At 38.5% G+C, this 23,139-nt stretch overlaps 1 protein-coding gene across 1 annotated transcript in view; it reads left to right on the top strand.

Moving 5' to 3' along the window:
- The window catches only part of MOB1B (MOB kinase activator 1B), a 57,276-nt gene that overhangs the window by 12,969 nt on the left and 21,168 nt on the right, over positions 1-23,139 (top strand). Inside the window, exon 2 of the mRNA XM_043906532.1 lies at positions 21,665-21,831. Coding sequence (XP_043762467.1) covers positions 21,665-21,831 — 167 coding nt within the window. The remainder of the gene's footprint in view (positions 1-21,664; positions 21,832-23,139) is intronic.

Genomic DNA, 23,139 nt, shown 5'->3' with positions numbered 1-23,139 from the left:
TTCAGTTCAGGAAACACAGGTTCAATTCCTGGGTTGGGAAGATTGCTTGGAGGAGCGCATGGTAACCCCCTCCAGTATTCTTCCTTGGATAATTCCATGGACAGAGGAGTCTGGCAGACCGCCATCCATGGGGTTGCAAAGAGTCATACACAACTGAAATGACTTAGCATGCACGCATGCTCTTAGCTTGAAGTGGCCATGGTTGAAGCCCTTTCCAGGTACTGGGGAGTATAGCTGAATCTCAGATAATATGAAATGTAACTTTTGTAGTTGGCAATATTAGGATTAAAGGGACTTTTTTTTTTTTAATTGTACCTTTCTTGTACAATACAGTTCTTGTTCTGCCTGTGGTTCCCAGGTTTGCCTGCATCAATGTATTATGTCCCACAGGGACTTTCCTGGCCTACTACTATCCATGAGTCTTTTCTTGTTTTTTGTTGTTCAGTCGCTCAGTCATGTCTGACTCTTTGCGACCTCATGGACTGCAGCACGCCTTGCTTCCCTGTCCTGCATCTCCCGGAGCTTGCTCAGACTCCTGTACATTGAGTCAGTGATGCCATCCAACCATCTCATCCTCTGTCGTCCCCTTTTCCTCCTGCCTTTAATCTTTCCCAGCATCAGGGTCTTATCTAATGAGTCAGCTCTTTGCATCAGATGGCCAAAGTATTGGAGCTTCAGCTTCAGCATCAGTCCTTCCGATGAATATTCAGGGTTGATTTCCTTTAGGATTGACTGGTTTGATGTCCTTGCAGTCTAAGGGACTCTCAAGAGTCTTCTCCAACACTGCAGTTCAAAAACATTAATTCTTCCGTGCCCGGACTTCTTTTGTTTTTAGTCTTCATTTAGAGGAATTGTGATTGTTCTGTTTGGGTACGGTAAGCTCATGCTTAAACCATTGGTGATCTGAAAGATGGAAATCCTTCCTTTTGAGCAGAAGGGGAGAATGAAACAGTCTTGATTAAAAAAAATAGTTTATCCAAGTTCCTTTATGGAAGAATTCAGTTATGCTTGTGATCTGGAGTATGTAAGTTGGGCAAAATCACTGCACTTTTGTGCCTTATTTCCTTAGTTCTAAAAGAACAGTTTTATATTTGACAACATTCAGTGTTTCTTCTTAATGGTGTTTGAAAAGATTTATGGTGACTTGTGAAATTGGTAAGAATGAGATCAAATCTCTGGAGAAGTAATTTACATTTAGTGACTTTTAGAAATGGAAAAGATTTTGTTCCCACATCTTATTTTTAGAAAAATCAGTTAAGACTAAGATCTTGTGCTTTCCATGGCTACACTTAGTCAATTATATAAACAAATTCTCGATGATACCAAGAATTCTAAGTGTCTTAACTACTGGTATTTTTTGATATTACAGATTTCCCATTTTTGCAATTGCTTATTATAAAAGGATAATATGTAGCCATAACTCAGCTTATGTCTATGATGGACCATCACTGCAAAAGTTAAAGAGATGGTACGCATATGTTTAACTGCTATCAATTATTGAGCACTGTACACCAGCTTATGCTCTGTATTTCTTTTTTTTAATTAATCTTTTTAATTGAAGGATAATTGCTTTAAATATTATGCTGGTTTCTGCTGTATATCAACATGAATCAGCCAGAGGTATACGTATGTCCCTTCCTCTTGAGTCTCCTATGCTCTGTATTTCTGTGCATATAGTTTGGTTTTCAGGTGAACCATCCCTCTTGGTAGGCGATATGATTTCTCCTTTTTTGCAGTCAGAATGATTAAGTAACTTTCTCAAAGTCACCTAACCAATACAAGGCAAATTAGGGATTACAGCCCAGAGTACCCAGTTGCAAAATCAAGGTTTCTCCTATGCCATATGAAGTAGATAATGCTCAACATAAATAATAATGGTAGATGGCCTTAAAAAATATTTTTAAATACATATTTTTTTGATGTCTTTGAATTTGTTACAACACTGCTTCTGTTTTGTGTTTTGGTTTTTTGGCTGTGAGGAATGTGGGACCCTAGCTCCTCAACCAAGGATCAAGCTAGGATCAAGCTGCACCCCTGCATTGAAAGGAGAACTTTTAACCACTGGACCACCAGGGAAGTCCCTTGGTGGCTTTTGTTGATAAATAATCATCCTTTATTCATGACAATCAATAAATCATCCTTTATTGATGCTTGTGCCAGGCATTGCATTAGTATTAACTTACTGATTTCTAATCCTCAAAACAACTCTGCAACATAATGCTTCCTTCGTTTTCAGATGAGGCAGATAAAGCTCCTGAGAGGCTCAGTAATAAGTAACTAAGTCAAGGTCTCTCACTAAGTAGTACAGGTACTCTGATTCCAGGGCCATAGGTCAGTCAGCTGGCAGTATTTTCATACTGCCCTGTGCTGTATGCTGCTTTTACAAATCTCATCTTGATATATATTTAATTGATGACTTTGGGTTTCCTCAGGGGCCATTGGCATATCAAACTGATTGAGTCTGACAAAGTTTCTAAGGTGAATGTTTTTGTGAAACGATTTTGATGATAGAGCTAAGGATGGTAGCAGTAGCAGCTACCAGGTAATAAAGCATTAGGGGTAGAAGTCTGCCCCTAAGAAGGTGATTTTGATTTCCTTGTCTATTTGTTGTTCAGTTGCACAGTCATTTCCAACTCTTTGTGACCCCATGGACTGCAGCACACCAGGCTCCTCTGTCTTCTACTGTATCCTGGAATTTGCTCAGATTCATGTCCATTGAGCCAGTGATGCCATCCAACCATCTCATCCTCTGTCATCCCCTACTCTTCCTGCCCTCAGTCTTCCTTAGCTTCAGGGTCTTTTCCATTGAGTCGCCTCTTTGCATCAGGTGGGCAGAGTATTGGAGCTTCAGCTTCAGCATCAGTCCTTCCAATAAATATTCAGGGTTGATTTCCTTTAGGATTGACTGATTTGATCTCCTTGCAGTTCAAGGGACTCCTAAGAGTCTTCCAGCACCATAAATTTGAAAGCCTCACTTCTTCAGGTGCTCGGTCTTCTTTATGGTTCTACTCTCACATCTGTACATGGCTACCAGAAAAACCACAGCTTTGACTGTCTGGACCTTTGTCAGCCAAGTGATGTCTCCTTTTTAATATGCTGTCTAAGTTTGTGATAGCTTTCCTTCCAGGAGCAAGCATCTTTTAATTTCATGACTGTGATCACTGTCTGTAATGATTTTGGAGCCCAAGAAATTAAAATCTGCCATTGTTTCCATTTTTTCTCCTTCTATGTGCCGTGAAGTGATAGGACCAGATGCCATGATCTTAGTGTTTTGAATGTTGAATTTTAAGCCAGCTTTTTTACTCTCATTTTTCACCGTCCTCAAGAGGCTTTTTGGTTCCTCTTAGTTCAGTTCAGTCGCTTAGTTGTGTCCGACTCTTTGTGACCCGAGTACCTGTTCACTTTTTGTCATTAGAGTTGTATCATCTGCCTATCTGAGGTGTTTGATATTTCTCTGGCAGTCTTGTTCCAGCTTGTGATTCTTCCAGCCCAGTGTTTCACATGATGTGCTCTGCATATAAGTTAAATAAGCAGGATGACAACATACAGCCTTGTTGTACTCCTTTCCCCGTTTGGAACCAGTCTGTTGTTCCATGTCTGGTTCTAACTTTTGCTTCTTGACCCTCAAACAGGCTTCTCAGGAGACAAGTAAGGTGGTCTGGTGTTCCCATCTCTTTGGGGTTCCTTGTCTATAGTGTACTGTAAATAGTGCTGGAGTCAGAAATATATTGCACATGATGCGTAGATTTTTTTTTTTAATTTTATTTATTTTTTTTTTGATGCGTAGATTTTAAAGATAGTTTATTAACATTTCTATACATGACTCATTTTCCTGCCATGTTTTAGCAAGCATTTGAACTATATTTTTATTAAGCTTTTAAACTTCTTAAAATTTAGTTTTGATTTTTATCAGTATTATGCATGTACATGACAATTTAATTCAGTAGAATCAAATAGTTCTATAAGACTTGTCAGAAAAACCATCCCTCTTTTCCTGTTTCTGGATACACCCATTTGAACTCTTTTACCTGATTGTCTTAATTTTTAATTTATCTCAAACTAGTTTATATTGTTGCATACTGATTTTTTTTTTCACTTTAGGCATTAACTATTCTTATTATGGAAGAAGAGGGTATCACTCCCATGGTATCCCCAAGTATATCTATATCTGTATACATCCCATCTTATATATACATCCTTCCATCCTACCAGCTTCTCAATATAGTTAACCCTATATAAACAAACACTGTTGATAGTTGAGCCATGAATATACTGTAATTTTGTTTTCTTTCCTGAACAGCTTCTTGCTGTGTCTGGAAATATTTTGTTTTGTTTTCTGTGTACTCAGTACTTTTTTTTTTAACCCCCAAACACTTCCCTAGTTAACCTTGAAATACATTTCGGATTCTGTCACTTTATCTTCTTGAACACTGTCTGTTGGAGCTTTCTTATCTGCTCCAGTCCGTTGGCTGATGTTACCCAAGGCTTGCTGTATAGCTGTCGTTTGGGATCTCCCTTTGCCTTCATTCTGGCGATTCCCCTTTCGTGGCTTTTGGGTTGGATTTCCTCTTTCTTGGATCTCATGTCCTCTCTCTTGATTTACTCCCTTCTTTTTGGTGCGGCTGGAGAAGGGAAAGGCTACCCACTCCAATGTTCTGGCCGGGAGAATTCCACAGACTGTATAGTCCATAGGGTCGCAAAGAGTCAGACACGACTGAGCGACTTTCACTTCACTTCACTTTGGGTGCGGCAGAGTGTCTAAAAGCTCACTAAAAACAGTAAGTGGACTGTTAATATTTTGAGATCTTATATACGTAGAAATATAGCTTCGTACTTGATTGATATCATGTCAGAGTATCAAGTTCTAGGTTGTAAATTTTCTCACAGAATTTTAATTTTTATGGATGAGGTGCTCCCCTTGTTACTGAGAGGTCCAGATGCCTTTCTGACTTCTGATGCTTTGGATCTTGTTTTTTCCCTCTGGACTGTTGTAAGGTCTCCTCTTTGTTCTGAAATTTCTTAGTTTCTTCTTCTGTTGTAGGTTTATCCACCGAGTTGGTGGTCTCTAAGGCAATGGCAACCCACTCCAGTACTCTTGCCTGGAAAATCTAATGGGTGGAGGAGCCTGGTAGGCTGCAGTCCATGGGGTCGCTAAGAGTTGGACACAACTGAGCGACTTCACTTTCACTTTTCACTTTCATGCATTGGAGAAGGAAATGGCAACCCACTCCAGTGTTCTTGCCTGGAGAATCCCAGGGACGGGGGCTGCCGTCTATTGGGTTGCACAGAGTCGGACACGACTGAAGCGACCCAGCAACAGCAGCAGTCTAAAAAGGCATTTTCAATTCTGGGAAATTTTATTGGTTTATTTCCTTAATAAAGTGTTTTCTTGACAGAATATTTCCTTGTTTTTCTGTTATGTGTTTCTGGAATTCTTATTACTTAGAATTTGGGCCTCCTGGACAGATCCTTGTTATTTTTCTCCTTTTCCATATCTTTCTTTGTTTTTTTAGGCTTTGTGTTCTAAGAGATTACTTTGGTTTTATTTTCTGTTCTTTTTATTGTGGTTTTAATTTCTGCTACCATGTTTTTAAAAATTTAAGAGTCCTTTTTTCATTTTCTTTTTTTATATAGTATTCCTTTATTATTTCATGAAGCAATAATTTTTTTTCTATCACTGAGGATATTAATAGTTTTGGGGGGCGCATTTTTATTCTCCTTTGTTTATCCTTTAAGTTGCTTTTTTGTTGTTGTTATCTTGATGTCTTCCTGCATATTAGAGGCTTCCCTCAAGTCCTGATAAATCTTTTGCTTTCTGTTTTTATTTATAAGTTGTTGTTTAGTTGGTAAGTTGTGTCTGACTCTTTTGTGACCCCATGAACTGTAGTCTGCCAGACTCCTCTGTTCATAGGATTTCCTAGGCAAGAATACTGGAGTGGGTTGCCGTTTCTGATCCAGGGATCAAACCTGTGTCTCTTGCATTGAAGGCAGAGTCTTTACCACTGAGCCACCTGAAAAGCCCTTTATTTACAAGTAGGACAACTGAAAAGCAAATTGGAATCTCTGTGTGGGGGGCATGTCAACTATGGGGTTTGCTGAAGGGTGATACGGCTAGGCTGTTACCTTGAAGAATCCCTGGTGTAAATTTCTTTCTGTATCTTTATATAGTGTGGTCAGATTTACTACCAAAAAAAAAAAAAAAAAGTACAGTTGCTTTTTGCTTGGAGATTATTATCTGGACTGTAAGGTTTTAGAGATCCTGCTGTGGTCCATGGGGTCGCTAAGAGTAGGACATGACTGAGCAACTTCACTTTCACTTTTCACTTTCACGCATTGGAGAAGGAAATGGCAACCTACTCCAGTGTTCTTGCCTGGAGAATCCCAGGGATGGGGGAGCCTGGTGGGCTGACATCTATGGGGTCGTGCGGAGTTGGACACGATTGAAGTGACTTAGCAGCAGCAGCAGCTGTGGGAAAAGGCAAGGGGTCTCAACATTGATTTTTTCCAAACTCATCTAATCACCTAGTGTTACATATGGTGCATCTGCCTACAACTGTGCCTATAATCATATCTCTTAAGCCAGACACCCTCTCTGTTTTGCCCTCTTTTTATAGACTCCACCTTTAGTTTCTAGTCTTTTCTCAGGATAAGGGGGTAATACAAAAGCCTACTGTGTAGATTGCAGAGGGGATTTGGATGTGTACCTTTTCTTAAACAGACTGGGAAAATCTTGTTCCATCTCTACTCTTACTTCCAGAGTATCCTCCTGATAGTAATTCCCGAAAGTTCTATGGAATCTGTGGTGTAAATTGGGTGGCTTCTAAGTTCAGGGTTAGGTTTCCGTAGGTATATTAATTCAGTTATTCATCTACTTGCTAATTCCTAAAATTATTGTTTCCTCATCTTTTATTCTCCTTTTCCTTATGGGATTGATTTTTTTTTTTAATTCACATTATTGCTTTGAGTAAGGAGTGGGAGGTAATGTCTGTTTTTAGCCCACAATCTTTGACTGTCACTCTTCAAAACAGTCTTCTTACAGGTACTGATTTATTGTATTGCTGTGTTCTGTTAAGCATCAATAGTTGTATGGTGTCACTAGTAAAAGGAAATTGAAAGGGGTATGTCACTGAGTTAAACTACTTAATATTTTTTGAGTTCTTTGCTACTGCAATGTATTAGAAAGTAGTGAGTCTAAGAGTTCTTTTTCTACCTGACACAATTCAATAACTCTTAATTTTTATAAAAATACAGATTAAATTTGAGCTGCAAGGAACTATTTTATTTCTTTATTATTTATTATTATTCCTCACTTATATTCTAGATTATTCAGGTTATGCTTCTAAAGTATGGTTTGACAAATCTCATTTAAACTTTAATGTCTTTGACCTTAATTATTCATTGGTTAAAATTTATCTCTAAATTAGGAATTATCTCTGTTTAACATTAAAAAAAAAGTCGGTTACACTTGAAATTAGATTTATAGGAGAAAAATGATATCTTTTGTGTTCATGTTTCCAGTATCTTCCTTTGAATAATAAAAGAAATGAAGGTTTTTCCCATTTCCCATTACACTTGATCAGTTTTAGAGGCATCAGTTCAGTTCAGTTGCTTAGTCATGTCCGACTCTTTGCAACCCCATGAACCGCAGCATGCCAGGCTTCCCTGTTCATCACCAACTCCTGGAGTTTACCCAAACTCATGTCCATTGAGTCAGTGATGCCTTCTAACCATCTCATCCTCTGTCATCCCCTTTTCCTCCTGCCTTCAATCTTTCCCAACATCAGGGTCTTTTCAAATGAGTCAGCTCTTTGCATCAAGTGGCCAAAATATTAGAGCTTCAGCTTCAACATCAGTCCTTCCAAACAACACCCAGGACTGATTTCTTTTAGGATGGACTGGGTTGGATGACTTGCAGTCCAAGGGACTCTCAAGAGTCTTCTCCAACACCACAGTTCAAAAGCATCAATTCTTCGGCGCTCAGCTTTCTTCACAGTCCAACTCTCACATCCATACATGACTACTGGAAAAACCATAGCCTTGGCCAGATGGACCTTTGTTGACAAAGTAATGTCTCCGCTTTTTAATATGTTGTCTAGGTTGGTTATAACTTTCCTTCCAAGGAGTAAGCGTCTTTTAATTTCATGGCTGCAATCACCATTTACAGTGATTTTGGAGCCCAAAAAATTGTGGGCTTTTTATTTTCTTAAGAATATTAGTTTAATGCATTGACTTTCTTATAAATGCCATAGTTTTGAACTTTAATATAAATTAGTATACAAATACGATGAAAGCTTTCTGTTAGAGTTACTATTTTATAGACAAAGAATAAACCGTAGACTATAAACTGTAGATTTTTTTCATCCAATAAAAGACCTATACTTAGCATCCTGAATGTCTGTGTGGCTTATCCAAAAGCATATCTCTAAAGGATTAGAAAATAAATGTGGAGCTCTTAGATTTTAGGAGAAAATGGATGTTCTTATGATAGATAGCCTGAGAGAAAGGAGATAGCCTAAGGCCGGAGTTCTTTTTCCAGGTTTATGAACAGGTGTTACGTGTCCCTGAATTCCTTTATGCAAAATATATCTCTAGAGAGAAGGTTCATAGTGTCTTTCAGATTACCAGAGGCTTAAAACAGATTAAGAACTAGTGGTGAAAGGTAAGTAAAGAAAAAAATGTATAAAATTTTTAGAATATTACAGGAGATATTTCCATATACATACCGTGCTTATATAGCTGTTATGACTGGGCCTGTTTGTATAATCTGGGAATATAAGTTTAGCAAATGCTGTCAGAATGTTTACTTTTATGTTACCATGCTTGACCTGATGTCCTTTATCAGTTTAGCTCAACAGACTTCTATTGAGGAGCTGTTCTGACCTAGGCCTTCTCTTAGGCTCTGGAGAAGCAGATGACTTGAAGTACTCCTTGTCTTTGAGAAGCTCATGGTGCATTGTAAAATAGAGGCATTTTAGTGTTCTGTGTGAGCAGAGAGAAGTCATCTTTAATGTGGTGTAGGGCATCAGTGACGCTTCCTAAGGAAAAATGAATTCCTGAATTAATTTTCTAGGGATGACTAGACATCCCATGGAAAAGAAAGTTCATTTACCAGTATATGAGATGAGGAGTAGACACCAGCTGATTTTAACTTTGTGAGTTTTTTTTCCTTCTCAGGCTGGCTTTATTGGAAGAATTTAAATTTCAAAACATTCCCAGGTGGCGCTAGTGGGAAAGGTTCTGCTTGTCAATGTCAATGCAGGAGGTAAGAGAGTGGGTTCGATCCTTGGATCAGGAAGATTCCCTGGAGAAGGGAATGGCAACCCACTCCAGTATTCTTGCCTAGAGAATCTCACGGATAGAGGAGCCTGGTGGGCTGGAGTCCACAGGGTCGCAAAGAGTCGGACACGACTGAGCATTTGAGCAGGAGTAAGCCATTGAAACTTTTGTGTCACTGATTAAATATATTCCTGTTGTGTTACTGCTTCTTACTTGCAGGCAGATGATGAATTGTAGGAATTGTAGGTGGATCTTTGCTCTGGTCTTAACTTGAGAGCTGTAACTGATGTAAAGATCATTCCATTACTGCCAAAACTGCAGACTTGATCTTTTGTGGCACGCTTTATAATGAACTGTGGTTTTGAATTGGATGCCAGGGGAAATTGTGCTTTTCTACTTTGGTGGGAAAAAATGCTATTACAACAAGAAATTGCATACTAGTTTTTAGAATATAGCTAAATTACTAAACTATGGGAAGTAGCTGCAATCTATTTAGTTATTAAAAATAACTAAATAAAACGAAAAACAAGAGCTACCTCCTTCTTCTCTTTCCCTTCCCCCAATGTAAGTAGACTTGTTAGACTGAGATGTCTTGCTTTGATTGACTGACCCACTTATTTTAGCCAAGGTTTAAGTAGGGAAGGACTCTAAAGGGCCTAAGATTGAAAATGAAATTTTGGTGTCAGGGTGAGCAAACCTCACCAATATATTTATTACTTCTCTTGCTGTAGTTAAAATCTTTTAGATTTGTTGCACCAAATAAAGACGATGGATCAATCCCTTTCTCTGAAACTGGGAACAGCTGTTCCATGCAATAATAACAAGATTTTTCTCTACTTTTGATATCATTATTTAAGTTAATAAACTTTAATTAGTATACCCATTGTGTCCCAGTTCCTGTGTTAGATTCTGTGTATTCACGGATGACCAAGGCATGATCCATATTCTTGAGTAACTCACACTCTAGTGAGAGAGAGAAAGAAAAATGTAAACAAATAAGTATGCAGAGGTCATGTTTTAAAACTGGATTAGTAGAAGTGTGACAGGAAGATTGGTGTGGTCTGAATACATCTGCCCAGATTCATGAGTTGAAATCTTAATGCCCAGTGTGATGGCCTTAAGAGGTGAGGCGTTTGACAGGTGATTAGGTCATCAGGTCTCCACCCTCATTATTGGGGTTAGTGCTCTTATGAAGAACATCCCACAGAGCTCCCTAACCCCTTCCACCACATGAAGATGCAGGGAGAAGTGGGCATTCAGAAACCTGGAAGAGGGCCCGACACTGCTGGTACCTTGATCTTGGTGCTTTTGACCACCAAAACTCTGAGAATAAAGTTTTGTTGTTCATAAGCCACCCAGTCTGTGGTATTTTGTTATAGCAGACTGAATAAGGTGTGATTATCTATATATATGTGTATATGTACATATGTGTATGTACATATACATATTGTCACCCCCTGAGTATTCTTAAGCTATCATTTCCTATACTGCCCATTTGCTGTGTGACAGCTACCTCAAAACTAAGCTGTTTTAAATACATTCATTTAATTGTCATAATGGTTCTGCAAAATTGGTAATATCATGTCCAGTGTTTTAGTTGTAAGCTTAGAGAAGTTATATGATTTATCTGAGATTACAAAGTTATCTAAGTTAGAAAGACAGGATCTGAAACGGGGTGTTTACTTCAAATCCTTTGCCCTTTGATCTTCTGTATGCCAGATATCACATTACAATAATGAAGAGGACACAGCCTCTCATTTTAAAGAGCTATTTGAAGGAGAACAAACACATAAATATGTTATAGGTGCTTTAAGCTGCAGTGAGACACCAAGAGGATGGAGAGATTTTCATGGAAGGTCAGGAAAGTTTTTTATAAAAGAAGTGATGTCCAGGCTCCCTAGGTGTGTCTTGGATGAAATGTTAGTATATTTGGAATTACTACCTACTCGGAGACGGCAATGGCACCCCACCTCAGTACTCTTGCCTGGAAAATCCCATGGACTGAGGAGCCTGGTAGGCTGCAGTCCATGGGGTCGCGAAGAGTTGGACATGACTGAGCGACTTCACTTTCACTTTTATGCATTGGAGAAGGAAATGGCAACCCACTCCAGTGTTCTTGCCTGGAGAATCCCAGGGATGGGGTCGCACAGAGTCAGACAGGACTGAAGTGACTTGGCAGTAGCTGTTGCAATTTGATGCTCATTCTGAACTCTGCATCTGCAAGTTTTGTTTTCTTCCTTCTTGCAGTCCAACACATTGTAGGGGATTCTGTTACTTCTGTTGCATGGAAATCACCTAGACATTTGACAATAGTCATTTCCTAAAATCTCCTGTGGTTTTAGTACCTGTTTACTGATTGCAATGAATTTAGTGCTGGGCAAAGGAAACTGCAGTCCTTATAAAACTCAGAGCTCAGAGGGTGATCAGAGATGAGTGATTAAACTTTAGTGTCTTTATCTATAGTGGAAATTACGCCTCAATAACTTCACAGTTGTAGAAACTAATTGGCCTTTGGTTGTGAAGTGCTTTTTATTTTCTAAGGATTAGATTATAAAATTTTATGGGATATAAATAAATAGTGACTTGACCAACCCTATACCTGTTCTTGTATGAAATCATGGAGTTACACTTTATAAAATTGAAGTGTTACGGATATGCTGAAAACTGAGACGTAACGCAGTTAGCAGTTTAATATAATAGTGTGTCAGTCCAGGTCAGTCGTTCAGTCGTATCCGACTCTTTGCAATCCCATGGACTGCAGCATGCCAGGCCTCCCTGTCCATCATCAACTCCTGGAGTTTACCCAAACTCATGTCCGTTGAGTTGGTGATAGCATCCAACAATCTCATCCTCTGTCGTCCCTTTCTCCTCCTGCCTTCAGTCTTTCCCAGCATCAAGGTCTTTTCAAATGAGTCAGCTCTTCACATCAGGTGGCCAAAGTATTGGAGTTTCAGCTTCAACATCAGTCCTTCCAAGGAACACCCAGGACTGACCTCCTTTAGGATGGACTGGTTGGATCTCCTTGCAGTCTAAGGGACTCTCAAGAGTTTCTCCAACACCACAGTTCAAAAGCATCAATTCTTCGGTGCTCAGCTTTCTTTATAGTCCAACTCTCACATCCATACATGACCACTGGAAAAACCATAGCCTTGACTAGATGGACCTTTGTTGGCAAAGTAATGTCTCTGCTTTTTAATATGCTGTCTTGGTTGGTCATAAGTTTCCTGCCAAGGAGTAAGCATCTTTTAATTTCATGACTGCAGTCACCATCTGCAGTGATTTTGGAGCCCAAAAAAATAAAGTCTGCCACTGTTTTCCCATCTATTTGCCATGAAGTGAGGGGACCGGATGCCATGAACTTAGTTTTCTGAATGTTGAGCTTTAAGCCAACTTTTTCACTCTCTTCTTTCACTTTCATCAAGAGGCTCTTTAGTTCTTCTTCACTTTCTGCCATAAGGGTGGTGTCATCTGCATATCTGAGGTTACTGATATTTCTCCCGGCAATCTTGATTCCAGCTTGTGCTTCATCCAGCCCAGCGTTTCTCATGATGTACTCTGCATATAAGTTAAATAAGCAGGGTGACAGTACACAGCCTTGATGTACTCCTTTCCCAATTTGGAACCAGTCCATTGTCCATGTCCAGTTCTAACTGTTGCTTCTTGACCTGCATACAGATTTCTCAGGAGGCAGGTAACGTGGTCTGGTGTTCCCATTTCTTTAAGAATTTCCCACAGTTTGTTGTGATCCACACAGTTAAAGGCTTTAGCATAGTCAATGAAGCAGAAGTAGATGTTCTTCTGGAATTCTCTTGCTTTTTCTATGAGCCAACAGATGTTGGCAATTTGATCTCTGGTTCCTCTGCCTTTTCTAAAACCAATTTGAACATCTGGAAGTTCACGGTTCACATATTGCTGGAGCCTGGCTAGGAAAATTTTGAGCATTACTTCACTAGTGTATGAGATGAGTGCAATTGTGTGGTAGTTTGAGCATTCTTTGGCATTTCCTTTCTTTGGTATTGGAATGAAAACTGACCTTTTCCAGTCCTGTGACCACTGCTGAGTTTTCCAAATTTGCTGGCATATTGAGTGCAGCACTTTCACAACATCATCTTTTAGGATTTGAAACAGCTCAACTGGAATTCCATCACCTCCACTAGCTTTGTTCATAGTGATGCTTCTTAAGGTGTGTGTGTGTGCGTGCTAAGTCGCTTCAGTCGTGTCCGACTCTTTGCAGCCCTATGGATTGTAGCTTGCCAGGCTCCTCTGTCCAAAGTATTCTCTAGGCCAGAATAATGGAGTGGTTTGCTGTGCACTCCTCCAAGGAATGTATGTTAAAGAGCAAGATTTTAAATGTGGAAGTAAAGTTTCCATGACTAAAGATCTTCTTGAAACCTTGAGATAAACCATAAATGATTTTCCTAATAAATTTTCTTTACTATAGGACTTCTGATAGCTTATAAAATACTCGTTTTAATAACATACTAGTGCAATCCCAGGGAGGGGGGAGCCTGGTGGGCTGCCGTCTAGGGGGTCGCACAGAGTCGGACACTACTGAAGTGACTTAGCAGCAGCAGCAGAGCGCATCTTTTGACAGTGCGCTAACCAGTGAGGATATCAAAAATGTCAGGTACCTCAGTCTGATCATTCATCTTAGCCGTCATGAGATGTGTAGGTGCAACTGCACACTAACTACCCATTTGGGTGTTTAATAGGTATCTTAAGTTAATATGGGCAAAAGCCATCTCCCCAAACCTTTTTTTTTTTTCCCAAACCTATCTTAATAAATGGCCTGTTGAGCCATTTATTTACTTATACCTACTTGAGCCTAAAAACCTAGCAGTGTTCCTTGATTGTCTCGTCTTCACCACTCCACAAATTCTGAAATCCAAAGTGAATCCCGCTGGTTCTACCTACAAATATTGGAACCTGGCTTCATCTTTCCGTTTTAGAAAGATGGCCTTTCTGCTTTATGCAGTTTCTTAACTGGTTTCTCTGTTTTCACTTTTATCCTCCTGCCAGTCCATTCTCTATGTGGAAACTAGAATGGTCTTTTTTAGATTATTAAATTAAGTCATATTATACTTTCTTTTTTTAAAAGAAAGATTCTGCCATGGCTTCCCATTTATACTTAAAATAGTAATCTAAATTCCATACTTTGAACTCTAAAATCTTAGCTAGTGTAGGTCTACAAGCTTTTTCTGATTTCGTATACTGTCATCCATGATGCCCTCATCACAGTTACCTTTTTACCCCTCTTTCTGAAAAAGTCACCTTGTGCAAACACCTAGTTTGTCCTGTGAGCCTGGAATGCTCTTCCCTCTTTGCTAGTTGTCATGTGGCTGATTCCTTCTTGTCTTTCTGGCCTCATGGAGGCCTGCTGTAACCACCTAATCTAATAAAGTGCCTTGTCATATCACATCATTTGTCACATCATTCTGTTATTTTCACCATACCACTTAGCACTAACCAATACTGTATTGTTAGTTTTATTTGTTTTTTTTCTGCCTCCTCTCCCTACCATGAGAATAGAGATTCTCTTGTTCAGTGCTGTGTCCCAGGGTTAGAACAGTGCTACTTAGAATATAGTAGGTGGGTGGTCAGAATATTCTAGTTGGATGAAGGAATGCAAGAGTGAAATAAATGAAAGAAACTGACATCAAGGTGGTGAGGAACATTATTGTGAGGCTAGTTAGTTTTTTAATAGTAAAGATTTTTCTTTAAACATTAAAAAAATTATGCTATAATTAACACACTATAAAATTCATCTTTTAAAGTGTGCAGTGGATTTAGTATATTCACAAAATTGTACAACCATCACAGCTATAGAAGATAAAGATAAGTATCATATAGTATTGGGTAGTGGATAAAAGAATGGACTTTGAATATTTAAATCCTAGGCTTAAATTTTGGCTCCTTACTTTACCAATTTTAAAAGCTTGAGCAAATTAAGTACTTTAAGCCTCAGTTTTGTTACCCATAAAATAAAGTATAGCATACCTACCCCCTGAGACATCTGTATGCAGGTCAAGAAACAACAGTTAAAACCGAACATGAAACAACAGACTGATTCTCAATTGGGAAAGGAGTCCGTCAAGGCTGTATATTGTCACCCAGCTTATGTAACTTACATGCAGAGTACATCATGAGAAATGCTGGGCTGGATGAAGCACAAGCTGGAATCAAGATTGCTGGGAGAAATATCAGTAACCTCAGATATGCAGATGACACCACCCTTATGGCAGAAAGTGAAGAGGAACTGAAGAGCCTCATGATGAAAGTGAAAGAGGAAAGTGAAAAAGCTGGCTTAACAGTCCACATTCAAAAATTGAAGATCATGGCATCCAGTCCCATCACTTCATGGCAAATAGGTCCCCATCACTTCATGGCAAATAGATGGGGAAACAGTGGAAACTTTATTTTCTTGGGCTCCAAAATCTCTGCAGATGGTGACTGCAGCCATGAAATTAAAAGATGCTTACTCCTTGGCAGGAAACTTATGACCAACCAAGACAGCATATTCAAAAGCAGAGACATTACTTTGCCAACAAAGGTCTGTACAGTCAAAGCTGTGGTTTTTCCAGTAGTCATGTATAGATGTGACAGTTGGAAAAAGAAAGTTGAGCGCCGAAGAATTGATGCTTTTGAACTGTGGTGTTGGAGAAGACTCTTGAGAGTCCCTTGACTGAAAGGAAATCAAACCAGTCCATCGTAATGGAAGTCAGTCCTGAATGTTCATTGGAAGGTCTAATGCTGAAGCTCCAATACTTTGGCCACCTGATGTGAAGAACTGATTCATTAGGAAAGACCCTGATGCTGGGAAAGATTGAAGGCAGGAGGAGAAAGGGACGACAGAGGATGAGATGGTTGGATGGCATCACTGACTTGATGGGCATGAGTTTGAGCAAGCTCCAGGAGTTGGTGATGGACAGGGCGGCCTGGCATGCTTCATTCTATGGGGTTGGCAAAGAGTCAGACACGACTGAGCAACTGAACTGAACTGAACTGGTGAACATCAGAGAGTTAGGAAGATTAAATGAGATATTGTATGTAAAATACTTAAAGAGTACAAGGTCTGCAGTAAATGTTTGTTAGTATTAATCTTCATCATTACTATTGTAACCCAGTTTTCAGTCTGAAGTTGACTGAAATTAACAAGTGTTCATAAAGTCCCTGATCTCTAGTATTGGACTTAGACCTAAAGAAGGAGCTGCTGATGTGAATAACAGGTTGGTACTGAAGGTGGATCAAAGAGAGCTAATATTAATGGAATTCTTACTACAGGGTTCAATAATAAGGTAGGTATCATTATTACAAACTGAGGCTTGGTAATGTAAAGTGACTTGAAGATAATGGACTGTTGTTTTTTAACTTTTTATTTTGTATTGGAGTCCAGGTGATTAACAGGTTGCGGTGGTTGCAGGTGGACAGCAAAGGAACTCAGCCATACATAAACACGTACCCATTCTCCCCCAGACTCCTCTGCCATCCAGTCTGCCACGTAGCATTGAGCAGAGTTCTGTGCTGTATACAGTAGGTCCTTGTTGGTCATCTGTTTTGAGTATAGCCTTATAAACGTGTCAGTCCCAAACTCTAACTATCCCTTACCCCCAGCCTTCCTCCTGGCAACCACAAGTTCATCCTGTAAGTCTTTGAGTCTGTTTTGTAAATAAGTTCATTTGTATCATTTCTTTTTAAATTCTGCATTTAAAAGGATGTCACATGCTATTTCTCCTCTGTCTAACTTGACTTTACTCAGTACGACAGTCCCTAGGTCCACTCCTGTTGCTGCAAATGGCTTTGTTCCATTCTTTTTAGTGGCCAAGTAATATTCTATTGTATATATGCATCACGTTTTCTTTATCCATTTCTCTTTTAATGGGCATTTAGGTTGCTTCCACGTTTTGGCTGTTGTACATAGTGCTGCAGTGAAGTGAACATTGGAATGCATTTATCCTTTTGGACCATGTTTTTCTCTGGATGTATGCCCAAGAAAGGGATTGCAGGGTCATATGATAGCTCTATTTTTGGCTTTTTAAGGAGCGTCCATACTCTTCTTCCTAGTGGCTCTACCAGTTTATGTTCCGAACAGTGTAGGAGGGTTCCCTTCTCTCCACACCCTCTCTAGCATTTATTGTTTATGGATTTTATGATGATAGTTGTTTTCAATTGGTGTGAGATGATATCTTGTTGTAATTTTGATTTGCATTTCTTTAATAATTAGCAGTGTTGAGCATCTTTCATGTGCCTCTTGGCCATTTGTATGTCCTTTATGGAAAAATGTTTATTTAGGTCTTCTGCCCATTTTTTGATTGGGTTGTTTGTTTTGTTGATGTTAAGCCTCATTAGCTGCTTGCAGGTTTTGGAGACTAATCCGTTGTTGGTCACTTCACTTGCAAATATTTTCTCCCAATCTGTGAGTTGTCTTTTTGTTGAATCCCACTTCTGCCATTTAATTAGCTGGGTGATCAGAGTAAGTTGCTTGACTTTGAAGATATGGAGTTATTGATGCAAATAAGTTGATGTAAATTTGTTTCTAATTTTGATTATATTGACATGTTTTTCACTGTCTAAATTATATATAGATATATATTCTTCTAACCCTTCCTAGTGGGGTTTCCCCACTAGGCTTTACCACTGGCTCCAGTGGTAAAGAATCTGCCTGCAATGCAGGAGACCTGGATTTGGTCCCTGGGTAGGGAAGATACCCTGGAGAAGGGAATGGCTATCCAGTTCAGTTCTTGCCTGGGAAATCCCGTGGACACAGGAGCCTGGAGGGCTACAAAGGGTTGCAAAGAGTCGCAAAGAGTCAGACACCACTGAGTGACTAACACTTTCACTTTTCAGTACTTCCTGGTACCCCCGTTTTGAGTTCTCTGTAAAAACCCCCTCCCCAATTCCTTCAGCCTTAAGATTCTCAAACCCAGTTTAGAAAATACCAATTTTGTTTATAGTTGGATTGAACAGTAAATAGTTAAAATTGAGGGTAATGATGGGTGTAACTGTGTTGAGATGGTAACCAATGGTTTATGAGAATAAATGTAGATGTCACAATGGGGACCAGTTTATTCTTTAGGGTCTCAAAGAGGAAGTACACAATGCTTTTGAAATTTACTAAAAGTAGATCAAATTGAATGACTAATTTTAACGGATTTGTTTTGTCCGTTTGTCAGAGTTTTCCCTTAAGGCTCACTTATTTACTTGTCAAGCCATTCTGTCTTTCTCTAGAAATTGATTGACCTTCAAATATGAGTAAAAGGACTGGGATAAACAAACCTGACTCCTGGGTATTTATTTTAAAAGAAAAGACCTCAGGGTAATGCTATGACTTGTCAATCACATTTACGTTCTAATCAGAAAGCTCTAAGTTGTCATATAGTTATGATGTCCTGTTGGGACCTATACAAGAGAAACTAGCTGAATTCCTGTCCTTTAAGACCAAAAAAGTATACAGCTACTCTCATACATTGTTATTGAGTTTTAAAAGAATCCAACTTATTTTGGGGGAAAAAATAGACCTTATGTAAACATTAAAAATGCATATGCCCTTTAGCAGGGCAATTTTACTTCTAAGAATTTATCTTTTATAATATGAGGAGACTTACTGCAGCATTGTTTAAAGTGATAAATGACTGGAAACAACCTAAATGTTTATCAATAGGTGACTGGTTGAAAATATTATCTATCTATATAAGGAAATATTATTCAGTCTTTAAAAAGAATAAAGTAGATCTACTTTAAAGTACAACAATCTTCTGGACATATTAAAAGTGGAAAGCATTCTTTAGTATACTGTAGTAGGTAACAGTTGTATAAAACAAGCACAAGTATTTTTATGCTTGTATAGACAGACTCTGAAAAGGGTGGGGTGGGGGGCTACATACTTTCTGTTATTGAAAATGTTTTTTAATATTTGCATCAAATATCTTAACATGCCATGTGAGATACTGGGTTAGCTGAAAAGTTCGTTCGGGTTTTATCATAGACCTTATATATTTGGCCACATTAGTGTAAGAGCTTGCACTCGCTGATGAGGAATTTTGTGTACATGTTTTAGTACTTGTGCTTTTGAACTTGAGGACTCTTCAGTTGGTCTTTTGACATGGGAATAAGGAGGAGTACTGATCACCCCTTCCAGAGTAGGGTGCATCCTGGTTGAAGTTTCAGGTAGCACTTGAAAAAGTTGAATATAATTTGAAAAAAGAACATTTAAAAAATCAGAATACTGAAATGATTAATTATTTTGCCTGAGTAAAGCAGAAGGGTCAGAAACAAGGGGAATTCAGTGGAGGACTTGAAAGCATTTTGGAAGTATAACTGTGCATGGACATGAGGAACTGAGAAGGGAGAGAACTCAGGGAACTGAAAGCGTTTTATAAACATCATCTCATCTCTAAATTATACCCTTCTGTAAAAAGTTATTTTCCAGACTTTCAAAAAAGCAAAATAAAGAAATCGAAGCCCAGATGATAATTTGTAGTTTCCTGAGTAACATAAGAAGAAAATAGCAAAATGAGAATGGGCACCTTGTTTTCTTGATTTCCTGTCTGTCCCCACCATTATTCTGAGATCACTTGAACCTTAATATAGGAAAAGCACCAAAAAAAAAAAAAAACCCAAACAATTTTTTTAAAAATTCTATTTGTAGCTTAATGTGTAAGAGCATTCATTTCCAAAGTAAAAATTTCCCCATCCAGTCTTAGGAAATGAGAGTGGGAGTAGGGGTTGAGTCCAGCTTTGGACATTGGACTACCATTTTGCTTTTTACTGTGAGTCATTCTGGTTCAGGAAAAGGAAGGATACTAACATTTGCACAGCATTTTACAGTTTTAAAAGCTTTTTTTTACTCATTATTTTCTCATTTTGCGGCTCTTGCATGATACAGGTGATGGTAATGTTTTATATTGTTATTAGGCTTTCACTATTAAAGAAAAAATAGGCTCAAGGAAGTTGGGTAATTTGCCTTAAATAACATAGCTGATTAGTGTCAGAACTGACCTTCACAAAACCAAACTCAGATTTTTTTTTTTTCTTTTTACCCATGTGTAAGGTCTTTGAGGAGAATGTGTTTAGTTTTGTGGAAGACCAATTCTGAATGGGTCATCCATCAAGAAGACATTTGGAAGCCTAACACTTGAAGGGACAGTGGTTCAATAAGTAGATATTTGTGGGGACCCCCCTGGGTGCAGACACAGCCGAGGTTCGTGTTGTTCTCACGTTCTCTGCCAGCCCTTTTCAGAGCAGCTTTGTTACATCATCAGCTATGGCACCGTCTGACCAGTGGGCTAATTAAAGGGAGCGTGCTTAACACTTGGTCTGAATACAAACACCAGATTGGTGTTAGGAGAGCTGCTTTTGTGCTTAATCATACAAAACTTAGTAAAAATGTCTTTTGTCAAAAAAATTATTGGTCAAGTTTATTTTTCACACTAAATTTTGATAAAGGAGGAGGAGGAAAATGAAATAAGCCTCAAGTTTGGTAGGCATGATAATCTTTTCTATGTTTTCATATTTCATATTTCAGAGATGCTGGGAGAGAATTTGACTTTTAATATATTATCTGATTAAACTGAAGAAGGGTTTCCACACTCTAATGTGGGTCCAGAGCCTTAGTATGTTTAATATTTGACTTTGGGGTTCACTCTGAAGTCCACTGGGGAACCACTGAGTGTGGTTTTAAGCAGAGGAGTAACGTCGCCTGATTAGTGTTTGTAAAGAGATTCTTGGCTATTGAGTAGAGACTGAAGTGATTTAGCATGCGCGCGTGTGTGGGCGCACCCCCCCCCACACACACACCCCCGGCAAGGAGACAGACAGACAGACATACACACACTGCACCCCTGGCACAGAGAGGGATCAGTGTTAAGAGCTGAGCCTGGGCTGGGAAGATCCTCTGGAGGATGGACTTGGCAACCTATTCCAGTATTCTTGCCTGGAGAATCCCCATGGACAGAGGAGCCTGGCGAGCTACAGTACTTCTTGTACAAAGGAAATTATTTATCTTAGAATGAGAGACTTAAAATAGGGGTAAAAAAGAATACAATGACTAAAGATTATCACAGACTACTCTTTTATTTTTATGTATTACAACCTGTAATCCTGAATCATTAATTTATTGTTGGATTTGTTAGCTGGATTAGCTATAGCTAAAAATTCTTTTTTCTCCTTTGTAGTTACAGTAGAGAATATAGAGAAGGTTGTAGGAGTTTGGGGTATCAAACAGTAGTTACAGCAATGGTATTTCCAAGATTTAATGTAGCCAGTACAATTTCAAGCTATACATTGGTGGACTTTTAGGATCACTTCTATGTTATTTTATCCAGTGGTATCATGTGGTAGACTGTGTGAAAGGTCATGCCTTAAAAACTCCTTTTTTCTTTTCTATTCATAGTGGGAGTCGCTCGTCTAAAACGTTTAAACCAAAGAAGAACATTCCAGAGGGTTCTCACCAGTATGAGCTCTTAAAGCATGCAGAGGCCACTCTGGGCAGTGGCAACCTCCGGATGGCTGTCATGCTCCCTGAGGGGGAGGATCTAAATGAGTGGGTTGCCGTGAACAGTAAGTAGTCTTTCTGTTCCTCAGTGGACTCTGTTAGGGTAGTAGACTCACTGTAGGTCAGTGTTGGGTGCTGTGTTTTCTAGCATTTAGTTAGCACCCTGAAACCACAATATAGTGGTACCTCAATCCACTTTAACCTTTATGATACTTTATTTCTGAATATGGAATTACATGAAATTATCTCCTGTTATCATGTAATTCAAAGCATAGATTTACCATCTTCTTGGAAAAAATAATGATACAGCAATTGATGTCTGTAGGACACTATGTGTCTGGCATTCTGCTATTCTTTCTACATGAATTATTTTTATTTATTTTACTGAAGTTTAATTGCTTTATAATATTGTATTGTTTTCACATGTATAATATAGTGATTCAGTATTTTTATAGATTATACTGAATCTAAAATTACTGCAGTACAATGGCTATATTTCCCTGAGCTGTACAATATACCCTTGTAGCTTATTTATTTGATACTTGCCGGTTTGTACCTCTTAATCCCCTGTCTCTATCTGGCCCTTCTTCCCTTCTCTCTCCCTACTGGTAACCAATAGTTTGTTCTCTATATCTGTGAGTCTGTTTCTGTTTTATTGTATTCATTCATTTTGTTTTTTAGATCCTACATTTAAGTGATATCATATAGAATTTGTTTTTCTGTGTTTGACTTAACTTCATTAAGCAAAATACTTTCCAGGTCCATCCATGTCGTTGTAAATGGTAAATTCCATTCTTTTTTGTGGCTCAGTAATGTACCATTGTGTGTGTGTATGTGTGTGAGGGAGATATATATGTGTGTATATATATAAATACACACACACACACACACACCGTTATCCATTTATCTGTTAATGGATGTTTTAGGTTGCTTCTGTATCTTGGCTATTAACTTCCATATGCTGCTTTGACATTGGGGTGCATGTATCTTTTCAAATTATTGTTTTTATTTTCTTCTACATGGATTACTTTATTTCATCTTTACAATCTCATGATGTAGGTATTATTATTATCTGAGTATATTGATAAGAAATCTGAGACAGAAAATTGTAGTAATTAGGCTAGGTTATATAGCTAGTAGTGATAGAGGCTGGGCTCAAATATAGTTATATAATTTTAGAGACTGCTTTAACCACTATGCCAAATTGCCTCTTCGAGTAGCATACTCAGTTATTTGTCTTAACTATGCTTTAAAAAAAAAAAAATTCAATAGTGATCTTATGAAATTAGTGAAATATGTTTATGATATATTCTTAACCTCTAGGAAGAAAAAAATGTAAGTAAAAAGTAAATATATTCCTGGGAGTTAAGCAG

This window comes from Cervus elaphus, chromosome 6 (genome assembly GCF_910594005.1).
Source record: "Cervus elaphus chromosome 6, mCerEla1.1, whole genome shotgun sequence".
Taxonomy (NCBI): domain Eukaryota; kingdom Metazoa; phylum Chordata; class Mammalia; order Artiodactyla; family Cervidae; genus Cervus; species Cervus elaphus.
This window is presented reverse-complemented; position numbering and strand designations above follow the sequence as displayed.